Here is a 24,752-nt window from a genome sequence, read left to right on the forward strand (position 1 = left end):
GTGCACAAATTTTTGTGCACCGGGCCTCTAGTATATATATAAAATTTCTTGCAACAACAACCTCTGTTATGTGTTCCAGAGTGAATAACTTCAGGATCTTATTTCTTTTATCTAAATAAAAGAATGATTCTCCCAGTTAGTAAAACTATAAGCTCTGTTTTTTCTCTCTTTGAAATTTAAAGAAAAAATTAATTGAAGATCTGAAAAACAATTCCCAAAAGACTGGCTTTTCCAGAAAAGTCTAGCTATACAATGCATTGCATCTATCATGTTAAAATGTGCATTAGACACAAATACAAAAACCATAAACAAGCCACCACTCTTCAACAATCTGAACAAAGGTAAAATGCCTAAGGAACAATGTGAATGACTTGCCAAGGATAAGCTCTTTACTTTAAGCACCAATAAAAAAGAAGAAAAAGCACAAATGGATGAGTGTGATCAGTTATATGCACTGAATTGAACCTTTGGCACTAGGAATCAGAGCATTTTGTCATATAACATTAACACATATTATACAAGTACATAGTGTCAAAGGAATAGAATCACCAGCATTCAAAAGCAGCTTTATCAACTAGGCAATAGAACACTCTACAGCAGGGGTGAGGAACGTCCGGGCTGTGGGTTGTATAAGGCCCAAGAAATCATTTGATCTGGTCCTGCCAAGGCAACTGCAATTGGCACTTGAAATTCAATAAATCTAGGAGCTTTTTTTATAGCAACATAAATTTATATTAAGTAAATTATATTAAGCAAATGATGCAGAAAAAAGGTTTCCCACCCCTGCTCTGCACTATGTCTCTCCGTTATCCATCAATACACTGGTAGCAACTTTGAAATAAAAAGGAAAAGAAAAAAGGAGCTGTAACCCCTTTTATTTTGTTTAAAATCAAACAGAAAACAGACATCAATTCTGTTATACACTAACATTTTCAAAGTACATCATTTGTACAAGAGAAAGACTAAGAACAGAAATGTGTTACAGAGATCCAAATGTAAGTGTAACTAAGTGCCTCACACAGCTTTCCGCTGGAACACAGGAGGAGCCACTTCATAGTCGCTGGCACTAAACAAAGTTGCAGAATTCTTTGCCAGGTATTTTAGGAAATCATGAGATAATTCAGTAATGAAGCAAGGCTCTTCTCATCCAGAGGTGTAGAGGCTAGCATCACTCCAATGTGTACAAATAATCTCAGTAGATATACCTGGGACATGGGTGCCTCAGGGTGATCTGCGATGAATTCAGCATACAGAAGTCTCTCAAATTTGTAGAGTGTCTGAGTACCCAACATTACATTGAAGTTACTTATTCCTTTATCCCTGTCACAACTTCATTCACAGCATACTCCTTATTATATGTTTCTTTGAGATTTCTTATAATTTGCATAATCCTCCAGAATGGAATCCACATTCTTCTTGGCAGGAAGATAAAAGAGCTGTTTCTGCCAGGTAATTAAGTCCCAGTCATCAACAAGCCATGATTTTAGTTCTTCAGCAATCTTTCCTTTAATGTCAATTCTGTTCATGAATGTTTTCTTGTTTTCAACAGTAGGATCTACTCAAGCTCTTTTTAAAATATATATATTTTTTATTGATTTCAGAAAGGAAGGGAGAGGGAGAGAGAGATAGAAACATCAATGATGAGAGAGAATCATTGATTGGCTGCCTCCTGCACGCCCCCTACTGGGGATGGAGCCCACAACCTGGGCATGTGCCCTTACCTGGGGCTCGAACCATGACCTCCTGGTTCATAGGTCGACTCTCAACCACTGAGCCACACCAGCCGGACCTGACTGGTTTTTTTAGGTTCTTGCTGTTTCTGCAAGTTAGTATCCATGTATTTGAGTACTCTGCTTTCTGGAACCCATTCTTGCCAATTTTCATTCCAACCTCTATAATGTATAAAGTATTTCACTTGTTTGTCCCTTTTGGCAACCTTTACACCCTTTGCTTCACAAAAAAGAGGCCCATGAAAGCATAGCACTCTCTCACCCTCCTGGAATTTAGGCTTCACAACCTGATTTGGAGCCATTTATAGGGATATCCTTTGGCCTCCTCCTTCTCCCACCACTCGAAAATTAGACAATCCACCAGTCTAGGAGGAAATGGTGGGTTTAATCCTCCTCCTCATTATTGCCTGCTCCAGCCCTACCTTGGCCCTTTTAGGCATTCTTCTTCTCCGTGAGGCCTCCCTATAAGGAAAGTCATAGATGTGCTTCTGGGAGTCTGGGAGGACAATGAAGGACTGGATATTCACTACCTGTTTGCAAACACTGATATGGAGCAGGCGGATCGGCACTCAGACATGGTGGATAAACTTGGCCAAGCTAAGCTTGAAGACCTTTTTTTAAAAAAAAAAATCCTTGATCTTTAGGATCAGGATGTAATCCAGTTCATGTTGCCCTTGTCCAGCACCTGGATGCAAATGAGTCACTGTAGCAGTGTGTTGCCTTCAAATGGAGGCATGCATCAGCAGCCCCGAGCAGCTTTATGATCTTGGGCAGAGTAATGTTATCTGCCAGACTTCACGTTTGTTCCACAGCCCATACTTGACAATCAGCTTCAGCTCTTGGCCAAGGTGAGATTTGAAGGGTCTCTGTGGGGGTCACTTAGGTTTTGCCACAAACCCAGCTCTGGACCACTTGCGTGTTGGCTCCACTCTCCTGTCTGCACCTAAGAACAGGCTGCAGTAACTGAGAAAAAGCTGTATGTACTTGTAACTTTTCTATACATTTAAGAAATGTTTCAAAACTTTAAAGATTGATAATTTAGATTAGGGAGGGCTCATAGAAAGTGTCCAAATACTTAGTTTAAATTTTATTCTGTAGATTAAAAAAAGCCAGAGAGGCTTCTAGACTAAAGGCCCCTCCTCCACCTCAGAAATTTTTACCTACTAAAATCCCAAGTAATGGTGGAACAGAAAAGAATGATCTTTGCCAGTGGCCACCCAACAATCAATGCCACTGCTTGCTAAATCACAAAAGGAAGGAAATAAGAAGCTATTCATTACTTCCATAAGCTTAAAGTCTTTAATTAGAGAGATCTAAACCACCACCATCTAAAGCCAATCTTGGGAAACAGTGATCAAGAACAAGAAAATGCAGGAGTAGGAAATCATCAAAGGAATGAAAAAAGAAATAACTTAAGTATGGTCAATCATTAAATACTTCCTAGAAAAGATGGATTTTGAACCAGGTTTGAAAAAAAGAGTCTAAGTATTCATCAGAAGAAAAAAGGGTATTTTGGAAAGGATAGAAAAGTCATATGTGGCTGCCAGTCTTGAATCCCTCTGCCTAACAATGTCCTTGGACATATGTGATATGTATGAGTGTTAGCACCACCTCACAGTAGTAACTCTTTTCAATGTGCTTTTTATCTTTCATCTCAGTTAATTCTTAGAGCAATCTTTTGAGATTGGCAGGATAAGATCTGCAATCCCCATTTGAAAGGTTGGGAAACTGAGGCTCAGAGCATATTATCAGATGCTGAAGGTCCCAAAGCAGAGGTTAGCACCTCTGCTTGCAGATGCAGATCTTCAGGCTGAACTCTCTATATGATCAAGAGAGTGATCTTTTCAAAATGTAACTCTGATATGTCATACCTTTACTTGAAATTCTTCATTGGCTCCCTAGCATTTGTTATAGCTGCAATTTTACATCTCTATGTATAAAACACAAATTCCTGATCCTTTCCCAAAGTTTCTACTCCTAGGTTCTCCAACTCAACTCATGGAAATTCAATTTTTCCAGTTGCACAAACAAAAACACCTTTAAGATATTCTTGACTCCATTCTCTTATACCCCATATCAAGTCCATTAGCAAATCCTACTGGCTCTGCCTTCAAAATATTCCAAAAGCTGACTACTTTTCATGACCTCTACCATTATCTTCATTATCATATATTTTCTGAACTATTGTCAGTGCCTCCTTACTGGTTCCCTTGCTAATGCCCTCTGCCCCCACCCACTATTCTCAAGGTAGGATACAGACGATATATAATAGAATAGATAGTCAGTAAAAAAAAAAAAAGTTTAATGAATACATGAATGAGAACATCTCAGCTAAGGAAAGGATGCTATTTCTTTGAGGTTTGCTCTTAAATGTTTTGGGGGGTTTTAACTCTCAACCGAGGATATTTTCTCCATTGATTTCCAGAAGGGAGGGAGGAGTGGAGGAGAAAGAGAGACACACACACATTGATTGGCTGCCTGCCTCCCACACGTGCCCCCACCGGGGCCTCTTGGTCTGTGGGCCAATGCTCTAACCACTGAGGAAAGTGGCCAGGGCTCTTAAATATTTTTAGCCTTATAAATTATCGTTATAAAATGTGCTTGACATTTCTAAAGCCAGCCCTAAACCCTCTAAGTAAACTACTAGGTAGACAAGTGACATATTGTCAAAGAAGCTAATGCTGTGAGTAGAAGCATAGTATCTACAACAAAGCATGTAGGTGTTCTTCTGTCCAGAACAAGTTATATCAGCTATGTGACTCTAGCTAAGTCACATTGACTCTCTAAACCTCAAGTTTCTCTGCTCTGGTCGGTGTGGCTCAGTTGGTTGGAGCATCATCCCATACACCGAAAGGGGGCGAGTATGATTCCGTCAGAGCACATAACCAGGTTGGGGGTTTAATCCCTGGTCCAGTCAGGCGTGTGGGGGAGGCAACTGATCAATGTTTCTCTCACATCAATGTTTCTCTCTCTCTCTCTCTCTCTCTCTCTCTCTCTCTTATTAATTTAAAATCTTAAAAAAATATTTTAAAAAACAAACAACAAAACCCTCGAGTTCCTCATCTATCAAGTGTTAGTGTGAAACATACCAGGTTCTAAAAAACAAATATATTGGGGTGGTGCCTAATGGATAAGGCATTGGCCTCCTAAAAAACAAATATACAAGTACAACATAGCGACATAGTTTATTATTAGAATAAATAGAAAATTCTTAGGTATTATGTGAAATTGTAAACTGAATGGTAGAGTGTGACTGTCAACAGGGCTAATGTAATCTTAGATATGTAAAGTCAGAGCAAAAATGGTAATAGTTCTCATTCCAAGTCAAACCACAGCTAGAATACTTAATGAGAGATATTGGCCAACTAGAGTATGTCTAGAGGAGACTGACATGGATGATGAAGGAGTTGTTAAAACAAGAACACTGGACTAGATCAGGGATTTTCAAACTGAGCTTTGCAAATCCCTAGAGGTTCCACACACATACCTCCCAGGGACCCAGTGACAGGTGAAGAAACAATAGAATGGGTCTCTGGTTCTCCCACCCATGCTTCAACCAGGATTAGCTCTGTTCTTACCTGTTTTAGGTGTGGGCCTTGGCATAGTGATAAAAGTAGCTAACACACTGCTAAGCACTAAGCCCTTTACACAGATTACTGTAATTATTCCTCACAACAATATATGTCTTAGGAACTGTTATTATTCTCATTTTACAGATGGAAAAACTGAGGTTAAAAGAGGTAAGGCCGAACCAGCAAGTGTAAGGATTGAAACCCAAGCAGAGTCCAAAGTCTGTTCCTATTAATCACTATATATTGTTGTATTTTATCAATACAAAATTCATGCACTGGAGGGGGGGTCCCTCAGCCCGACCTGCCCCCTTTCACAGTCCGGGAGCCCTCAGGGGCAGGAGGCAACCCAGCGATCAGGGGAAGGCAACGCCCCATCACACCTCTGCTGTTCCCACAGCCTGCAACGCAAGCCTCGGCCAGCCCTGTATACCTGAACCTCAGGCGGCCCTGGGCGGCTGGGCAGCCGCCATTTGAGGCTTGCCTGTGCCTTGGGCTGGCCTTGGGAGGCTGGGGAGCTGAGGGGACTGGGGGACACTGGAGGCAGGCAGGGCAGAGGGAACTTGGTGCTGCCATCTTTGAGGGCGGGGCAGTCAATTAACATATTCCCGCTTTATTACATAGGATATCATATATAATATTATATTTGAATAAAAGGAATATAATGCTTAAAAATGAAAATTATTAGATGATCTTCTATATTTAAATTACTATAATTTTATACCATCAGCCTGGCAACAGGATATAACTGCCCTCAAATACCTGAAGGAATGTCTATGGGGCTGGAGGGAATAGGATTACTTATGTGGCACCAGGACATAGAACTAAGACCAAGGGAAGAGAACAGAATGGGGGGAAAGTTATGGAGAGGAGATATATCTATAAGAACCTTGTAACAGAACTGCCTAACAATGGGACAGGTAGTGAGCAAACTCTGTGGCCTTGATAGTGGTCCAGAATCAGAATGATCACTTGTGGGGATTGTTGGAGGATGGAGATAATTGGGACTACAATTCCTGCTTTGTATAGGAAGTGGACTAAATGACTCAAAAGACAGCAACCAAGTCTCAAATTCTCAGTGGCTCAAGGTATCAGACACTGGGGATCATTACCAGTACCCAGTCTCTCCCATACCAAATCCAGGAAAATGGGGGAGGCCCATCCCCAGCTCCAAGCCTTCTGTATTTACTGTGGTAAATGTGAGTCTGCCCTAAGGCAAGAACCAATAGTCCCACCTGACTACCTGCTATCTTCAAAGGTCAGGAGCCCAGCCCAGCCAGTGTGGCTCAGTGGTTGAGTGACGACCTATGAACCAGGAGGTCATGGTTCGATTCCTGGTCAGGACACATACCTGGGTTTTGGCTTAATCCCCAGTAGGAGGCAGCTGATCAGTGATTTTCTCTCATCATTGATGTTTCTATCTCTCCCTCTCCCTCTCCCTTCCTCTCTGAAGTTAATAAAAAATATATTTTTAAAGAAGGGCAGTAGTTCAGTACTGGGTTCCTCCCCTTCCTCCAGCATCTCCACTACAGTTCCCTACATTTGTGACAGAAATTCTGAAAGTCACTGCCAGAAATAACTTGAGCAAGTATCCTGTGCGCACACACACACACACACACACACAGAGTTTATAGGTGGGAAAAAGAGGGCTCAGAAAAGAGCATTATCTTAAGTCATTCTCCTCATTAAATATTTACTGAACACACTGATATAAAAAGTCAGATTAGCCACAAACTCAGGTAGCTGACATGGAGCTCAGGACACTGAATCAAGTCTCAAGTCAGTCTCCATTTATTATACATGTATAATTACAAATGTTAGTGTGTATATAATAATAATAAGACATTATTATTATTATTACTATACATTTATTATTTATATCCCACCTGTTTCTAAAAAGTGATTATTCATTTGGATAGCACAGCCTACTTATCTCATTTTCATTACTTTAGGGAGTGGTTCTTTAAGGTGTCAAAGGTCATGAAACTCAGGGAAGCAGATTAGAGATGCATCTTAAACAAGAAATCATCCAGCCCTCCTCCACAATCTGCCCACTTGATTCAAATGGAGAAAGACTGTTCCCAGTAACAGTTATTTCCCCACATATCTCCCAATAGCTTAAAATGCTTATGCTACCAGCAACAGTATTGCCCCAGGAAAGGGGATGAGACTCTCTTCCTTAGCTCCTTCACCACAAACCTTCTAAAATCCTCCCTTTCTTTCACTATTTCAACAGAAGCCTGGCCTGCCTACTGAGTCACCATAAAGTCACTACTGGTTACAACAGAATTTCTAAAGCCACTTCCTCTTCAGAAACAATCATAGAATTCTGAAATATGAGAGCTGAAAGGAACTTTGCAGTGTATCTATAGTTCATCTCTTACCACTCCCACAAAAGGAAGGCTCAGAGAGGGAAAGAGAATGGTCTGATTTGAGTGTACTTCCTTATCAAGTATATTTTAATCAGTAAATACAGTGTTGTGAAACCATTGAAGATATAGATGGAGGACAAAAACGTTCCTCCATTCCCATATCACTGAAATGAACTTCAGGATAGACCTATATAATTAAGAGTCCTTGTATATGAATGCTAGGACAATATACTCTAGGACTCTGGATTTCTATGCTACCTTGACAATCTACTCCTTGTCAGAACATGGGTTTGGCTCACCTTCCCAACCATCCTCACCTTTTCAAATACACACACTCACACATATCCCACAGGAATCTGGAGAGTTTTAAATATCACACTCTGGAATTCAAGGTCAGGAGCACAGAGATCCTGAGAGCAGAGCTTATATCATAAGGTCACTCCTAAAGTCACCTACTTCACAGAAGCTCCAGTTTCTAAGGAAGGTTTGCATAATATTCAGAACTGTGGAGAGACTGCAATCATTTCAGTTGAGGATGAAGGGTGAGATGGCGCAAAGATAATAACAGCCACAGGCAACTGAAAGCGAACAATGAAAAGAATGAACTATACTAAATTTCTTGGGCTTTGGAGATGAAAGTCCTTTATTGGAAAATCCTAGATATTGAGCAGCTGTTAAAATCATCAAAATAATAGCCATTAACCCCTCTTTACACCCTCTCCCCATAAATCCTTTCATTAATCCCTCAAACTCCCTACTGTACACTGGTTTCCCTTTAACTAGCCAACCCCCACTCCTTAAGCTACCCCTGATATCCTTCACTATCTCCCCTTAGATGACTCATTCCAATAACTTTTTTCACAGATCACCTTCTCACACATATACACATAAATCCCCACTAACACCTCTACCTGCTATACTAGGGGGAAGAAAGTGAAAGTCTGAAATCAAAATCTTGTTTGGAGGTCAAATTTAGCCCTTGGATCAGATAAACGTGTGCCTTTGAAAAAGGTAAAGTGTTATATAGACTAAAGGGATCCTTGACTTTTCTCTCTTTTTTTCCCCCTGTCTACCTACTATCTACACACCCAGTTACTTATATTGGTTTCTTTCCTCTAAATTATTCTAAAATTTCATCTTTCCATTCCATTCCCACCAGCAGTATCCCAGTTTAGGCAAATCTACCCTGAATAACAAATTCCCAGCTCTCTGACTTCACACTCCCACTTCCACATGTATCCAAATTAATCTTCTTAAGCCCAACTGTGACCACATCATTACCTGCATAAAATCTTTTCAGAGGTCTCCAAAAATAGTCAAGATCTCCAATTCCTGGACCTCATCCACTGCTGAAAACAACCTTGATTCATTCCTCTTTCTCTCACTACCCACACCCAATCTAAGCAGATTCCATGGGTTCTTCACCCAAAATAGACACAGATTTGTACTAATAACCTTCAAGCTACTACTATGATGGTTTAAATCACCACCATTGCCCACCTTGATTTTTATAGTAGCCCCCTAATTGGTCTCCCTGCTTCTACTCTTGTCCTATTCTCAACACAAAAAAATCTATTATTGCCCTTCTAGTCTCAACACAGCCTATTCTCAACATAAAAGACAGATTCTAAATGTAATTCAAATTATTGCCTCATCTATACTCAAGATTGTCCAGCAGCCCCCATTGTGAGTGAATAAAACCCCAAAATCTATATTGACTTTCAAGATTCTACTTGATCTAGTGTCCTGCTGACCTCATCCCTTATTCTCTTTTTGTCTAGCTCACACGTCCTCAGCTACACGGACTTTCCAGTTACTCCTCAAACATACCAGGCAGCAGCATACTCCCATCTCTGGACCTTTACACTTACTCTTCTGTGTACCTGAAATATTTCTTCTTTCCAATCCAACTATCTGCATAGCACACTTCATTTCCTTCAGATCTCTGCTCAAAGGTCACCTTTATCAGAGTTCTTCCCTTATCAATCCCTATTCTTCATCCTCATTCTCTTTTCCCTTATGCTACTCTGTTTTTCTATAGCATTTGTCACTACCTGTCATTTACTGGTTTATTGTCTTCTCAAACTGGAATATAACTTTCATGAGGGCAGGGACTTTGTTGGTTTGCTCAGAATGGTGCCTGGTATAGAGTAAGTTCTCAATAAGTATTTATTGAATGAATAAATTATTCCCTGAATAAACCCTTTACTCCAGAGAGACTAGGACTTCTCACTGTTCCGATAATAATAATGGTAGCTAATTTTATTGAGTACTTTCAATGTACCAGGAGTCGGACACATGAGCTTATTTGTTTTTATCCTATTCAATTGACAACTTCATGAGATTAAAAAAAAAACACCTATTTTTATCCACATTTAAAGTTGAGAAAACTGAGACTTGAAAAGGTTAAGTAACTTGTACACAATCATACAGTTAGTGGCAGAAATGGATTCAAATTAAGTTAGTTTGACACCAAAATCCATCCTCCTAACTTTTGTTATACTGCCTGCCTGCATGCTTTCTCCCTTCTGTGAACAACTTTACGTGACTTTTTGCAGTTTGGCCCATAATTGCTTGAGGCTGTTTTATATAGGCCTATTCTTCTCAAACAGAATTCCATGAGACCAGGGTCTGAGCCATTTAAACCTGATAACACATTTTCTCTGATATTTTTAAGACAGTTAATTTAAATTGAATTTATGTCTAACATGACTAATTCCTCTTTTCATTGTCAAAGCCAAGTGTTGAACAACTAGAACAGTGGTTCTCAACCTTCCTAATGCTGGGACCCTTTAATACAGTTCCTCATGTTGTGGTGACCCCCAATTTCATTGTTACAAATTGAACATAATTAAAGCATAGTGATTAATCACAAAAACAATATGTAATTATATATGTGTTTTCCAATTGTCTTAGGCAACCCCTGTGAAAGGGTCGTTCAACCCCCAAAGGGGTCACGACCCACGGGTTGAGAACTGCTGAACTAGAATAAGGAAGTAGTATCTTATGGTGAAAAGAGTAGTTGACTAAGAGTGAGAATATCTGATTAATCTCAGCTCTATCTCTAAGCAATATATAATCCTCAAGCAAATCACTTAGCCTTTCTGGCCTTAATCTACCCATCTATAAAGAGAGTTGGCCAAATGAACTCTAAATTGCTTCAAGTTCTAAAAATACCATTATTCCATGAACATTTACAATGTGTCAAGCTAAAAGTAAAAGGCCAAATTCTTCATTAATATGATTCTATTTTGGCTAATTAGAGTAGTTTCCTAAGAGCACTATTTCCTTTGAGGTTTATTTCAGTATACTAGTATGTATGAGACATGCCCCTAAACAAGGAACGAGCTACAAATGTGGTTTGCTAATGGCACTACAGCTATCTAAATGACACAGTACAGGTTGAAAATAAAGTCATACTATGGCTCCATAAGAAGTATATCAACTGGAGTAAATCACTGAAAATCTGACATTGTAAAAAACATTAATAACAATTAGAGCAGGTAGAAGGTGGGCTCCAAGGCGAAGAACTTTAGAGGAAAAGGAAGGCTTCCTAGAATATAAAGGATATGATAGAGCGTTTGAAAAATATTGAGTATATGATAAAGGCAAGTTGTGAAAGAAAAATGGCAGGCAATTTTAACTTCAGAAAAAAACAAAAATTTGTACATAAAAGGAAATGCAATCGTAATATTACTCTTATGTAAACATTGATTTTTAAATTAACTTAAAAACAGAGCTATAATTATATTATAAAATAAAAGAAATTGGAGGAGTATACAAGAATTAAGTTCTCATCTACCATAATAGGAAGTCAACACTTTCTAGGAACCAAGATGGTGGCATATGTAAACACTGGTACTCACTGCCTCCCACAACCACATCGAAATTACAACTGAAATACAGAACAACCATCATTCAGAACCACCTGAAAACTGGCTGAATGGAAGTCCTACAAGTAGAGAAGTAATACATGTAATTTTGAAGTGGGGGGGGGGAAGGAGGAGGAGGAAGAGGATTTCAGAGAGAGGAAGGGAGAGGGAGAGGGAGAGTTAGAAACATCAATGTTGCAAGAGAATCATTGATCAGCTGCCTCCTGCATGCTCCCTACTGGGGATTGAGCCTGCAACTGGGGGATGTTCCCTGACTGGGAAGGGAACCGTGACCTCCTTGTTCATGGGTCAATGCTCAGTCACTGAGCCACACCGGCTGGGCAATATTTCTTGTTATGATATTAATAGCATGCTGCCATAAATGGTTGGGGCTCAAATAAATGTGGGAATCTCATGTTAACAAAGTTAATCAGATGTGCTTACTGTGGGGCTTCTTGGAGACTTTACGATATCTCTAGTAATTAGTGATTCCTGGAGCATTCTTTGGAAAACACTGATCTAGTCTACTCTCCTCATCTTACAAATAGGGAAAGAGAGACTCTCTGGAGCCTGTTCAGGTATGGATGGTGAGAAACTAGAAAGGACCTCAGGATTCTGGAGCACCATGCACCTGCATTATTTCAAACCCGGGGCAAGGGGTGGGGTGGGAGTCAGACACAAGCATCTCCTGTGCAGATCTTTAAAGGTTTTCTGATCCTTAATAAACCTAAGAAGTGGGCTCAAGTGTTGGCTGGAGCTAAAGAAAATTTAAACAGATATAGACCATGAGTTTCAGTGGCATAGTGATCCCAAATTGAGCAATGGCAATGTGATTATACACTCATTCACATTTGTACAGTGTTTTCTAATAAATAAATAAGTATTTCACCTTTTATTTGATTCTCATAACTATCTAAGGAGAAAGATAAGGATGGGATTATTATCCCCATTTTATGACAGAGAAAACTGACTCTCAGAGAGTTCCCTGTACTTACACAGCAGGTGAATGGCAGAGTTAGAATGAGAATCTAAATTTCCTGTCTCTCAGGTTAGGGCTTTTCTCACTATATCACATAAACTGGGCAAATTTTGACCAAGTACAAATTTAATTCTTTAATGACACATTCAGTCTGCTCCAACTGGCTCAATTAAAAATAGGATCAGTTCTCAGAGTGCTCATAGATGGTGGCAGAAGCAACATCCCAATTACTGGAATTTTAAGGTCCTATTTGGGTTCAGTATATTAGTACTTCTTGTAGAGTTATGTTGCCAGGAAGAGGGGCTCATAGAAAATTCCTGCTGGGGAGGCAGCATGGTCTATTTTTACAAGCAAGGAGTCAGATAGACTTGGTTTTTAATCCTGGCTCTATCACTTATTCTATGATCTTATTCACTGTGCAACCCTTCTGTGCTTCATTTCTTCACTTGTAAAGTGGAGCTAACAATACATATTTTGCAAAGCTGTTGAGAGACTAACGAAAGGAATTAGAGGGATAGCATAGTGTCATGGTCAAACCTGTAAGCTCTGGAATTATACTACCTGGGTTTGAATCTCAGCCCACTTCTTGCTAGCTGTATAACTTTGGATAAGTCACTTATTAATGTCTCAGAATTTCAGTTTTCACATATGTGAAATGAGGAAAATAAATAGTGCATTCTTGGTTGTTGTTAGCATCAAATGAGATATTTGTTAAGAACTTGAGCACAGAGAGAGCGCTCTTTCCCTTTCCTCCTAAGAACAGAGCTGTCTAGAGGGGCCTCCTCACAGCTGTGCGGCTTCACAGCCATGCTGCTTCCTAGTTGAACTGTAGCACGCTTGAGCTCTTCCGTAGCTGGGCTGTATCACAACGGAGCTGTTTGCGCTCTAAGGCAGAAAAAGGAAACCTGAATTTCTAGAGTTAAGTTTACTCATTTCAGAATAGATGGGCTTCAAGGACTCTTCTAGCTTTGAGATTATTTGACTCTGAAATTTCTGTTCAGTGCTCATGGTTGATTCAAGTTCTTTATGTTTTCTGACACAAATATTTCTCTCGCCCTTCATTCTTCTTAGTGGTACCTAGCCGCTGGCCAAATTCTCCTTCACTGTCATAGACATCTGCATCAGATATTCAATTTGGCAAATATTCCTAATTGCAGAGATGATGGCCTAACAAAAATGTCAGCAACAGCATAGGAATTGCCCCCATATTGATGCACGGCCAGGGACCACGCAGGCAATCATTGTGTCTCTGGGTGTCATTTACAGAATGTCCTGGGGGAGAGTATTGGTACCCTTACTGATATCCCCAGACATTCTGGTTAATGACATGTCTGTTTCATCTGGAAGTTTTTAAGGAATTACACAAAGTTTACTTTTTGCCTTGTTACTTTCCCCCTCCTATTGTTCTTCGCTGACCAGAGACTTCATTTCATCCAGTTCTTCCTCCCATCCCATCCCTCCTTAAAAATAACTTTTGTGTGCTGCTGATTTCAAGTAAATTAAGTTCTAATTGAAATAATTTCCCCCCTACGGTTTGAATGCTCAGCCAGCTTGACACTCTCAAGGAGAATTTGCTTTTTCAATTGTTGTTAATCAAAATAAATCCCTAAATAAGTCATGAGTCATTGTTATCAGTGAGTGTGTACATATCCCTGAACGTTTCGGGGGCAGAAAAAAGGATTGAGAATCTGTTTAAAAGATTCTTGAAGAAACAGCCTTAGTTTTGTTTTTCCTTTGGAAAACAATGCTGCGCGTGACCTGCTCTCTCATTGTATCCTCATTTCCTGGAACACGGTGCACCTGTTTTTACTATTAAGCTCTTTAACGTGACTATATAGTTATTGAAAGATTATAATGAGTTCAGTTCTCAATGCTTTTTTTCTCTTAAAAGTTTAGTTTTCTAAAATCTGACTTTATATCTAAAATATATGAAATTCCCACTCTTTCCCTGGTTTACTTTCTCTTTGTCACTTGTCATTTGCTCTGAAATTTGTGAGAGTGCTTTGAAAATAGTAAATGGCTGTACTAATCTAAGGGGATATTTTTATTACTGGCTGGTTGGTTGACGCTGGCAGAAACACCAGTGAAGGTTGAATTGTCTTCTCCATTTGTTCATATAAAAACTCCTTGCTAGTTCGTGGACATAGTTGGTATTTGTAGAATCTTTTACTTGGAGATTCTGATGCACTGACCAGATAGTAACAGCACTTTCTTGGGGTTGGGCGGAGGAGATTGTATAGTTCTCCTTGTCAAATCTATGACACTTGTTACTAACATGTTGGATTTCCAAGCTCATGAGGATTTATTAATGTTTATCCCTTCTGTGTTACATTATGTCATGAATCCATGTTTTCTCAGATATGCAGCCTGTTAACAGGTAATTATTTGACCTGATTCCTACAATCATTTAATCTCAAATATTTAAGAGTTGGTGAACTAACTTTAATATATTAGAATGGGATTTTCCTACATTTCAACTTTTTTTCACATAATTGATCATTTATTCTGGGATGTCAATCGTTTCTTCTTCCTGCTCAAGTGGGATTGACTTATGTTTCTGTTTCATGAGGATTTATTAATGTTTATTCCCTCTGTTACATTATGTCATGAATCAATGTTTTCTCAGCTATGAGCCTGTTACAGTTAATTATTTGACCTGATTCTTACAATCATTTAATTTCAAATGTTTAAGAGTTGGTGAACTAAGTTTAGTATATTAGAATGGGATTTTCAGCTTTTTATTCACATAATTGATCATTTATTCTGGGATATAAATTGTTCCTTCTTCCTGCTCAAGTGGGATTGACTTATGTTTCTGTCCTCCACTTTAAGGATAGTCCATAGTTCACGCAGCTTTTATGTGGTCCTTCTAAAATAGGAATTAATTAATGACAAACATGCTGGGTAGAGTCTTAGGATTAGTCATAGATGGTTCAGATGTGTGTAGGTGTTACCATTGTCCACCTAGTAGATCGTGTAGGAGAACACAGAATGTCATTAATGGCAGTAGAGGGTGCAAGAGCCCATTTAGGTTAGAAGTCAAACAACACTTGCAACCTCTTAATATGTCGTACCATGGAGAGCTGCCCCACTTTTACTTGGTTAAGTCATTGCAAGGTTATCTGTGGCCCTTTGGTTACTTTTTTTCTTTGTATTTTCTAACTTTTTTTCCATTTTGTTCATTCGATTAACATTTTTTTTAGAAGGCTGGTAGATAAGGCAGAAAATATAAAACTAAAGCATTCAATATATAGCTTTTAGGAATTAGTGACTGAAAACATGACAGCTAGAGGAACCTGTAGAACAACACTTGGGATATAATCAGCAAGATCCAGACTGTTAGAGATTATATCGGACCTGGCTTCGTCACAAATATATGACAGGAAAAGGCGGGAAAGCCTTTAAATCACAAGAGATTTAAGACATCTATTAGTTAAATATAATGTGTGGACTTTCTGATTTAAACAAATCAGCTTTTAAAAAAAAAAGATTCCTGGCCATTGGAAAATTTTGTACACTGTCTGGATATTTGTGATATTAAGGGATTAGTGGTTAATATCTTTAAGTGAGGTAATGACATTTTAGTAATTTAATTTTATGAGAATTTTGATTTCTTATCTAAAGGAGCTTAACATTTTTTAATAAACCCAAAACCTAGATTCATGAAACATCTTTCTTTAGTTACACCTACCATTCTTAAAAAGAAAAAAAATAAAATAAAAGAACTTGAGCACAGTGGTGGTGGTAGTAGTGGAAAATCCAACACCAATTTCTCTCCCAAAGCAAAAATAAGAAAGTTACTTAGTCCTGTTCTTTTCCATTTACTCTTTTCCCTCTTTTCTCTCCAGCTAGAAGCTGGAGAGGAAAGAACACCAGACTAGAACACCAGACTAGAAGTCAGAACACTTGGCTTTGAATATCAGTTCTGTCACATGCTATTTATGTGATTTTAATAACTTCCTTGAGGTATTTTTCCTCACCTGAGACATTAAATTAACTATATGTAGTTTGCTTACTGTACCAGGTTGTTGTAATGAATTTATGGATTTTAAGGCACTTCATGAACTATGAAACATTATACTATAATGTGAAGGATGATTTTTTATCTACCACAGACTATAAGATAGATGTTTTTACCAGTAAAAAGCAATTTTGTCACCAAGTTTTTTCTCGTGGACAATTCGATCCAGTACGTTGTAACAGATGTTGGTAGTTGCTCCTTTCATCCACTCAATGAATATTTTTCCTTTAGTCACATCAAAGTTGTACTTGAGGAATGGGCCAGGACAAGGGGTCTTCCAGTAAAATTCCTTGGCAATGTCTCCCCAAAACTCTGCAACAGAAAGAGAAGCCCAACATCACAAAGCTTCTCAGACATATTTATCCTCAGATGTCTTGCCAGTCTATGCACAGGACCAAGTCACAACTTCCCTGCCTTGTACTCTAATACCTACCACCTGGGGTCCTTCCTCTACCTGTCTAATCTTATCATCCACCACTCTCCTAACCCTCCATCTATTCCCATGAGCTGAATCTTGACTCAAATTTCTTTCTTCTCTCCTCAAAATTCCCACTTCATTTTTTGCCATCTATTCAAATTGCAGCCACCCAGGGCTTATCACAATGCCTAGCACAAGGTAAGCAATTTTTTTAATGAATTAATTAGTGAAAGGAAGAAATCCTTTACCCACAGAGCCTCCCATGACCATGTCATTGTCTTAATTTGTACACTCACTCTCAGCAATTATTTAGTGAAAAGCTTTTTTAAAAAAATATTTTTATTGATTTCAGAGAGGAAGGGAGAGGGAGAGAAAGATCAATGATGAGAGAGAATCATTGATTGGCTGTCTCCTGCACGCCCCACACTGGGGATTGAGCCCGCAACCTGGGCACATGCCCCAACTGGGAATCGAACTGGGACCTCCTGATTCATAGGTCGACACTCAACCACTGAGCCACGACAGCCGGGTTGCTCTTTAGTCTATTGTTACTTGCTCAAGTGTTACCTGTTCTGTGCCAGATGTTGCTTTAAGCCAGGGGTGGGCAAACTTTTTGACTCGAGGGCCACAATGGGTTCTTAAACTGGACCGGAGGGCCGGAACAAAAGCATGGATGGAGTGTTTGTGTGAACTAATATAAATTCAAAGTAAACATCATTACATAAAAGGGTACGGTCTTTTTTTTTTTTTAGTTTTATTCATTTCAAACGGGCCGTAGTTTGCCAACGGCTGCTTTAAGCTCTTTATATTATTTCATTTAGTCCTTACCACAGTCCTAGGAGATGGCCTTATTTTCATTATCCTTTTATTGATTTAAAAATTGCCCAAGGTGCCCTAGCCAGTTTGGCTCAGTGGATAGAGTGTCAGCCTACGGACTGAAAGGTCCCAGGTTCAATTCCAGTCAAGAGCACATGCCTGGATTGCAGGCTTAATCCCCAGTGTATGGCGTGCAGGAGGCAGCTGATCAGTGATTCTCTCTCATCATTGATGTTTTATGTATGTGTATATGTACACATATATATACATACACACACACATGTATTTTAAATTGCCCAAGGTTATAGTTACTAAGCCAAGACTTGAACTTCCCTGAGGAAGATATTTTTGCTAAAATCTGAAAGATGAATAGAAGTTTTTCTTTACTCCCCCACAAGGAAAGAGAGTACTATGGGATGGAAAGGAACCAATGGTATACTGTTAAGGGGAACTCCTTAAGGCTGAAGCACTGAGAATCAGAGAAATAGCAGGAAGTGATGCATAAAGTGAGCAGATCATACAATCTTTCTGGGCATGGTAACGAACTTGGTATTTATCCTAAGAGCAATGGAAAGTCATTGTAGGATTTTAAGCAGGAGAGGGACATGATAAAATTTGCAATCTTAAAATATTTGTCTGAATCTCTGGAGAAAATGTAATCAACAGGTAAAATATATAATTACAGAGCACTTAGGATATTCTCAGTACTGAATCAGGAGCTAGAGGAGAGAAAAAGACACCTAGAACCATAACAATGGAAGGAATTTTAGAGAGTATCATCCCCTCATTTTAGTGTTAAGAAAACAAATTCAGCCCTGGCTGGTATGCTCAATGGTTAGAGTGTCAGCCACACACCAAAGGGTCTTGGGTTCGATTCCGGGTCTGGGGCATGTGCCTGGGTTGCAGGTTTGATCCCCTGTGCCAGTAGGGGTACATGTGTGAGGCAACCGATGTACGTGTCTCTCTCACATCTCTCTCTCTCTCTCTTCCTCTTCCTTCCCCTCCCTCCCTTCCTTCTACTCTCTCTAAAAATCAATGGGGGGGAAATATCCTCAGGTGAGAAAAAGAAACCAAATTCATAGATGTAAAGTGACTTGCTCAAGGTTATATGATTCCGTTTATACAATGTACATAGTTGGTTTTAAATGTATAAGACAATGTAATTGCTTGCATAATGTACCATTTGCAATCAATTAAAGAAATCCAAATTAAATCATCCTAAGTGCCATTATCTATATATATAAAAGCCTAAGTGACCAGTTGACCGGTAGCTATGACACACACTGACCACCAGGGGGCAGACACTCAATGCAGGAGTGCTGCTCAGCCAGAAGCCAGGCTCATAGCTGGTGAGCCCTAGCTTGGGCTCTTCCCCGGCCGCCTGCCGCTTCATGCACTGCTACATGCCCCAAGGGGTCCCGGACTGTGAGAGGGCGCAGGCCAGGCTGAGGGACCCCACCAGTGCATGAATCCATGCACCGGGCCTCTAGTATACCTATAAAAACTAGCAAAGATTTTAAAAAATTGAATCTAATGCCTAAGTGGCCTTAGGAAACAGATAATTTTATATAATAATGGCATTGTAAGAAATCAGTACAATCTTAGTGGATGACAGGGCAATTCCTGACAATAGCCATAAAAATTTATATACCTTTTCATGTGATAATTCAACTTTGGGGAATACACTCCAAGAAAATAATCCAAAAGGAAAAAAGTGATTAGTAAAGAGATGTTTATAGACCACTATTTATACTAGTAAAACTGAAAACAACCCAAAAACCCAACAATGAAAAAAACCAAACTGGTGAAAATTAGTAATACTAGTAGTAATACAATAGACTACTAAATGACCATTAAGAAGAAAGTGAATGAGAACTAGCCTTTTAGTGAATGCCATTCATGTACCAGGGACTGGGCTAATCTCTTTTAATCTTTACATGGCCCTATGAAATAATCATTAATTATCCTAATTTTATAGATGAGAAAACTTAAGCTCAGGAAACACAGAAAAGTCTCCCAAGGACCACACAACTAGAAACCAGAATACAAAATCAGATCTGACTCTAAAGTTCATTTGCTACATCTATATTGAGTACACGTGTACACTCAAAAATGTTTTAAGTGATAATAGTAGACACAGAGAATGTAAAACTAGTTATGAACTGCATTTGTGTCCATCAACAAGAAGTGAAGAAAACTGAGTTTTATAATCACTTAGTTTTGTTTTTCAGTTGTTTTGGTTTTATTCTTGGGTGGGGGATGCAGAAATTCGGATGTTTTGTTGTACACATTTTAAGTACTGACGAAGTTCAGAAGAGGAAAAGATGAGCACAGACTCAGATAATCAGAGAATGTTTTATGGAATTGGTGGGGTTTGACTACAGGAGCAGAAGGAAATGGGCAAAAGCAAGAAGGTAGGAAAGGGACTTTTGGGTGTTCAGTATATCAATGAGAATGACTTGTCTAGAATGAGGAGTGTGGTAGGGAGTAGTGGGAGATAAGGATAGGGAGGTGGAGTGGGGTTAGTTATCCAGAGACCTTGAAAAAAAAGCAGAATTTTAATTTGAAACTGTAGAAAATAGGAAACTATTAAAAGTTTTTCAAGTGACATAAGAAGGCAGTGTTTCCAGAATATTGATCTAACAGTGTCTAGATAAATATATCAAAAATTGAAGGTGGGTGAGACTAGGAGAGAGAGAACCAATTAGGAGGCTGCTTCCTTGAACTAAAAGGGTCTATGGAAATGGGAATAAAGGTAATCTCAGAGGCATTTTGAAATAATGTTTGACAGAATTTGGAGAAAGACAGATTGTGGAGTCAGGGAAGAGGAATAGCATAGCTCTTAGGAATATAGGTTCTTCAGGCAAGACTACCATGGTCACAAGGATGTAAAAAACCTGTACATAGAAAATTATGACACTGAAGAAATTGAAGAAGATACAAATAAGTGAAGGCATATACCATGTTCATGGATAAGAAGAATTAACATAATTAAAATGGCCATACTACCCAAGCAATCTATAGATTCAACGTAATTCTTATTAAGATACCAATGGTGTATTTCACAGAACTAGAAAAAATATTCCAAATATTTATATGGAACCACAAAAGACCCGATTAGCCACAACAATCTTGAGAAGAAAAAAAACGAAGTTGGAGGAATCACACTATCTGATATCAAACATAATTTCAAGGCCATAGTAATCAAAACAGCCTGGTACTGGCATAAAAACAGATATATAGATAAATGAAATAGACTAGAGAGCCCAGAAATAAACCCACACCTTTCTGGTCAACTAATATTTGACAAAGGAAGCAAGAACATACAATAAGGTAAAGATAGTCTATTCAATAAATAGTGTTTGGAAAAATGGACAGATACGTGCAAAAAAAGGAAACTAGACCATCTTCTTACATCATACACAAGAACAAATTCAAAATGGATGAAAGACTTAAATGTTAGACTCGAAACCATAAAAATCCTAGATGAAAGCATAGACAGTAAAATCTTGGATATTTCTCGTAGCAATATTTTTTCTGATATATCTCCTTGGGCTAGGGAAACAAAAGAAAAAATAAACAAATGGGACTACATTAGACTAAAAAGTTTTGCACAGTAAAGGGAACAATCAACAAAATGAAAAGACAGCCCACCGCAGGGAAGAACATATTCACCAATGATACATCTGATAAGGGGTTAATATCCAAAATTTATAAAGAACTTAATATCATCAATCATCAGAGAAATGCAAATTAAAACCACAATAAACCCTGGCTGGTGTGGCTCAGTTGGTTGAAGCACCATCCCATACACTAGAAGGTGGCTGGTTTGATTCCCAGTCAGAGCACATACCCAGGTTATGGGTTGATCCAGGGTCGCGGTGCATGAGGTAGCAACTAATTGATGTTTCTCTTTCTCTCTCTCTCTCTCTCTCTCTCTCTCTCTCTCTCAAAAATCAATTTTAAAAAACACCCAATGAGATATCACCTTACACCTGTCTGAATGGCTATTATTAATAAACTAGAGGCCCAGTGCACAAAATTTGTGCACGGGTAAGGTGCCTAGTGGCTGCCGGCTGCCAGCCGGGGCCTCCGTTCTCCGGCTGCCTGCCTCTGCCACCCTTAGCTCCCGCCTTGGCCTGGCGCCACCCGCTCACCTGCTCCACCATCCCGCTGCAGTCCCACTCTCATCAGGGCCCATTGGGGACAGCAGTGCCTCCACTACCACCTGCTGCCAGCGCCTCGTCTCCAACGCCTGCCATGTTCCATGCCGCCCCCTGGTGGTCAGCACACGTCTAACTCCCTGTCTGTCGAACTCCCACCCGTAGGGACAATTTGCATATTAGGCTTTTATTATATAGGATCAACAAGCAACAATTGTTGGCAAGGATGTGAACAAAAGGGAACCCTTGTGCACTGTTGGTAGGAATGCAGATTGGTGCAGCCACTGTAGAAAGCAGTATGGAGTTACCTCAAAAAACTAAAAGTGGAACTGCCTTATGGCCCAGCAATTCCACTTCTGGGAATCTATCCGAAGAAACCCGAAACACTAATTCAAAAAGAATATATGCACCCATGTGTTCACTGCAGCATTATTTACAATAGCCAATATTTGAAAGCAACCCAAGCACCCATCAGTAAATGAGTGAATAAAAAAGCTGTGGTACATTTACACAATGGAATACTACTCGGCTGGAAAAAAAAAAAGAGAATCCTACTTTTTGCAACAGCATGGATAGACCTGGAGAGTATTATGCTAAGTGAAATAAGCCAGTCAGAGAAAGACAAGTACCATATGATTTCACTTATATGTGGAATCTAATGAACAAAACAAACTAACAAACAAAATAAAAAGACTTGTAGATACAGAGAATAGACTGACAGCTGTCAGAGGGGAGGGGGTTGGGGGGGCAAGGTGGAAAAAGGTAAAGGGATTAAGCAAACCACAAATAAACTCATAAACAGACAACAGTATGGTGATTACCAGAGGGAAAGGGGGTGGGAGGAGGAAGAAGAGGGTAAAGGAGGGGTAAATGGTGATGGAAGGAGACTTGAGATGGTGAACACACAATATAATACACAGAGGATGTATTATAGAATTGCATACCTGAAACCTACATACTTTTATTAACCAATGTCATCCCAATAAATTCAATAAAGAAAGACTACCGTGGTTCAAATCCCAGCTCTACCACTAAGTAGCTTTGTCACCTTGTCCAAGTTAGTTATCCTCTCTAAGTTTCAGTTTCCTTCTCTGTGAAATGTGGTTGATAACAGTCTCTACATCAAATCAAACATGATTTCTGGTTAGTAAGTAGGAAGAACCCTATAAATAAGATATATAAATGGACCTTATTAGGGGAGAGCATGATGAGAGGTTTATAGTTTGCGATAGAGACGCTGGCAGGGATTAGGAAATTAGGTAGGCGTGCCGGTTTGGGAGGGAAAATTGGTAAATCCCAGTCACAGTTATATTGAATATGGTATAACAAAGGTGTGTGAATAAAATGGTCTACAGATCTATGAAATTTGGAGCCAGAGCATAAGGGAGAACCTGGGTTCAGAGCTAAATGTATAGAACAGGAGCTATTATTGTGGCAGTTATAGCTCACCCCTGGGAAACTGATACAATCACAACGGGATAAAACATAGAGAGGAAGAGAAGTGAAAAGAGGTATAAAGACTCAAACTTGGACACTGCCTGCAGCAACCAACGGCTCTACACTTGATTCAATCCTGTCTTGCATTATTCAGTAATGGTTTTATCCATGTCGCTTTTATTATCAAACCAACCATCATTTATTGAATGTCCAGGTGCACCAGACACTCTATAATGCACACTTTACTTATCACCCACTTTTGTCATCATAGGAAACTATGAAACCAGTATCATTATCCCTATCTTACAGATAAAGAACAGGAATCTCAGAGAGGCTTAACAATCTGCCCAAGGGGACTCTTTCCCCCTCCCCACGTGGGAGTCTGCTTGCTTCTCAAAAAATTTCCACTTTTGCAATATATATATAATCTGCCTAAGACCACCCAGTAAATGAGTGGTACGGCCAGAATCTAAATGTATATTTTTCTAGGTTGGATGTCTGGCTTGTGCCACTGCCAAACATCATGCTGCCTTCAACAGTTTTGATCCCTTCCTCAGACTGAGGGGCAAAGGCAGGGAACTTCGCTCACAGTCTTCAAGACATGCACCTGTCTATCAGAGTTTCTGAGTTATTTCCAGCCCAGCTCACTAGGGGAGGAAAAAAAAAAAAACTTGACTGAAATGTGACTTGTTCAGTCTTATGTTGGATAATTTAAATATTTCTGAAATATGAAAAATAGTCCTGGGACTTAATTACTAACCGTGGGAACCCCAGCATGGGAATCAGCCCGGTTCCTGCCCCTCAGCCGTGGACACTACCTCGCGTGTTCCGGGCGTCAGGAGGCAGGGGCCGAGCTGGTGTGAACCGGGCGGGCCAGGAATGTCCTCCTGGGGCCTCCTCTCCGCAGGGTGCCCCTCGCCTTGGGAACCCCTCTTTCCACCTGAGGAGTCTTCCTCTTCTCATGAAGCTTTCACTCTCCTCACAGAACCCGCATTCCCTCACGGAAACCACATCTCGGGAAACCCCCACGTCGCCAGGAACGTCCTCAGCTCCTAGGGAGCCCGCATCTCCCCACAGAACGGAACGCTCCTTCTCCTCGAATCCCCGTCTCCCGCCGAACCCCTCGTCCATCTCTTCCTCACAGAACCTGCGTCTTCCGCAACTCTTCCTCACAGAACCTGCGTCTCCTCACGGACCCCTCAACTTCCCAAGGGGGGTCCCCAACTCCCCGAGGCAACCCCGACCTCCTCTCGGAACCCCCACTCCCCCACGGAACCCGCCCGATTCCTCACTGCCCGGGGAGCCCATTCCTCTCCTCGCCGACGCCCCCAGGCGCGCGCGGGCCCGGCCTCACCTCGCGGCTCCTCCACGGAGA

The 24,752-nt window shown here is 40.0% G+C and overlaps 1 protein-coding gene and 1 pseudogene across 3 annotated transcripts in view; both read right to left on the bottom strand.

Annotated features, from left to right (window-relative positions):
- The window catches only part of ACSS2 (acyl-CoA synthetase short-chain family member 2), a 61,952-nt gene that overhangs the window by 30,335 nt on the left and 6,865 nt on the right, over positions 1 to 24,752 (bottom strand). For 2 of the 3 annotated variants that reach the window (XM_005879779.2, XM_014550691.1), the window contains exon 2: positions 16,660 to 16,855. In XM_005879779.2, coding sequence (XP_005879841.1) covers positions 16,660 to 16,748 — 89 coding nt within the window. In that variant the 5' untranslated portion in view covers positions 16,749 to 16,855. Of the gene's footprint in view, positions 1 to 16,659; positions 16,856 to 24,731; positions 24,747 to 24,752 lie in introns of those variants that run through there. The other variant, XM_014550690.1, reaches the window with a different exon arrangement.
- On the bottom strand, positions 867 to 2,032 carry LOC102242617 (annotated as a pseudogene).

Source organism: Myotis brandtii, unplaced genomic scaffold (genome assembly GCF_000412655.1).
Source record: "Myotis brandtii unplaced genomic scaffold, ASM41265v1 scaffold61, whole genome shotgun sequence".
NCBI lineage: Eukaryota > Metazoa > Chordata > Mammalia > Chiroptera > Vespertilionidae > Myotis > Myotis brandtii.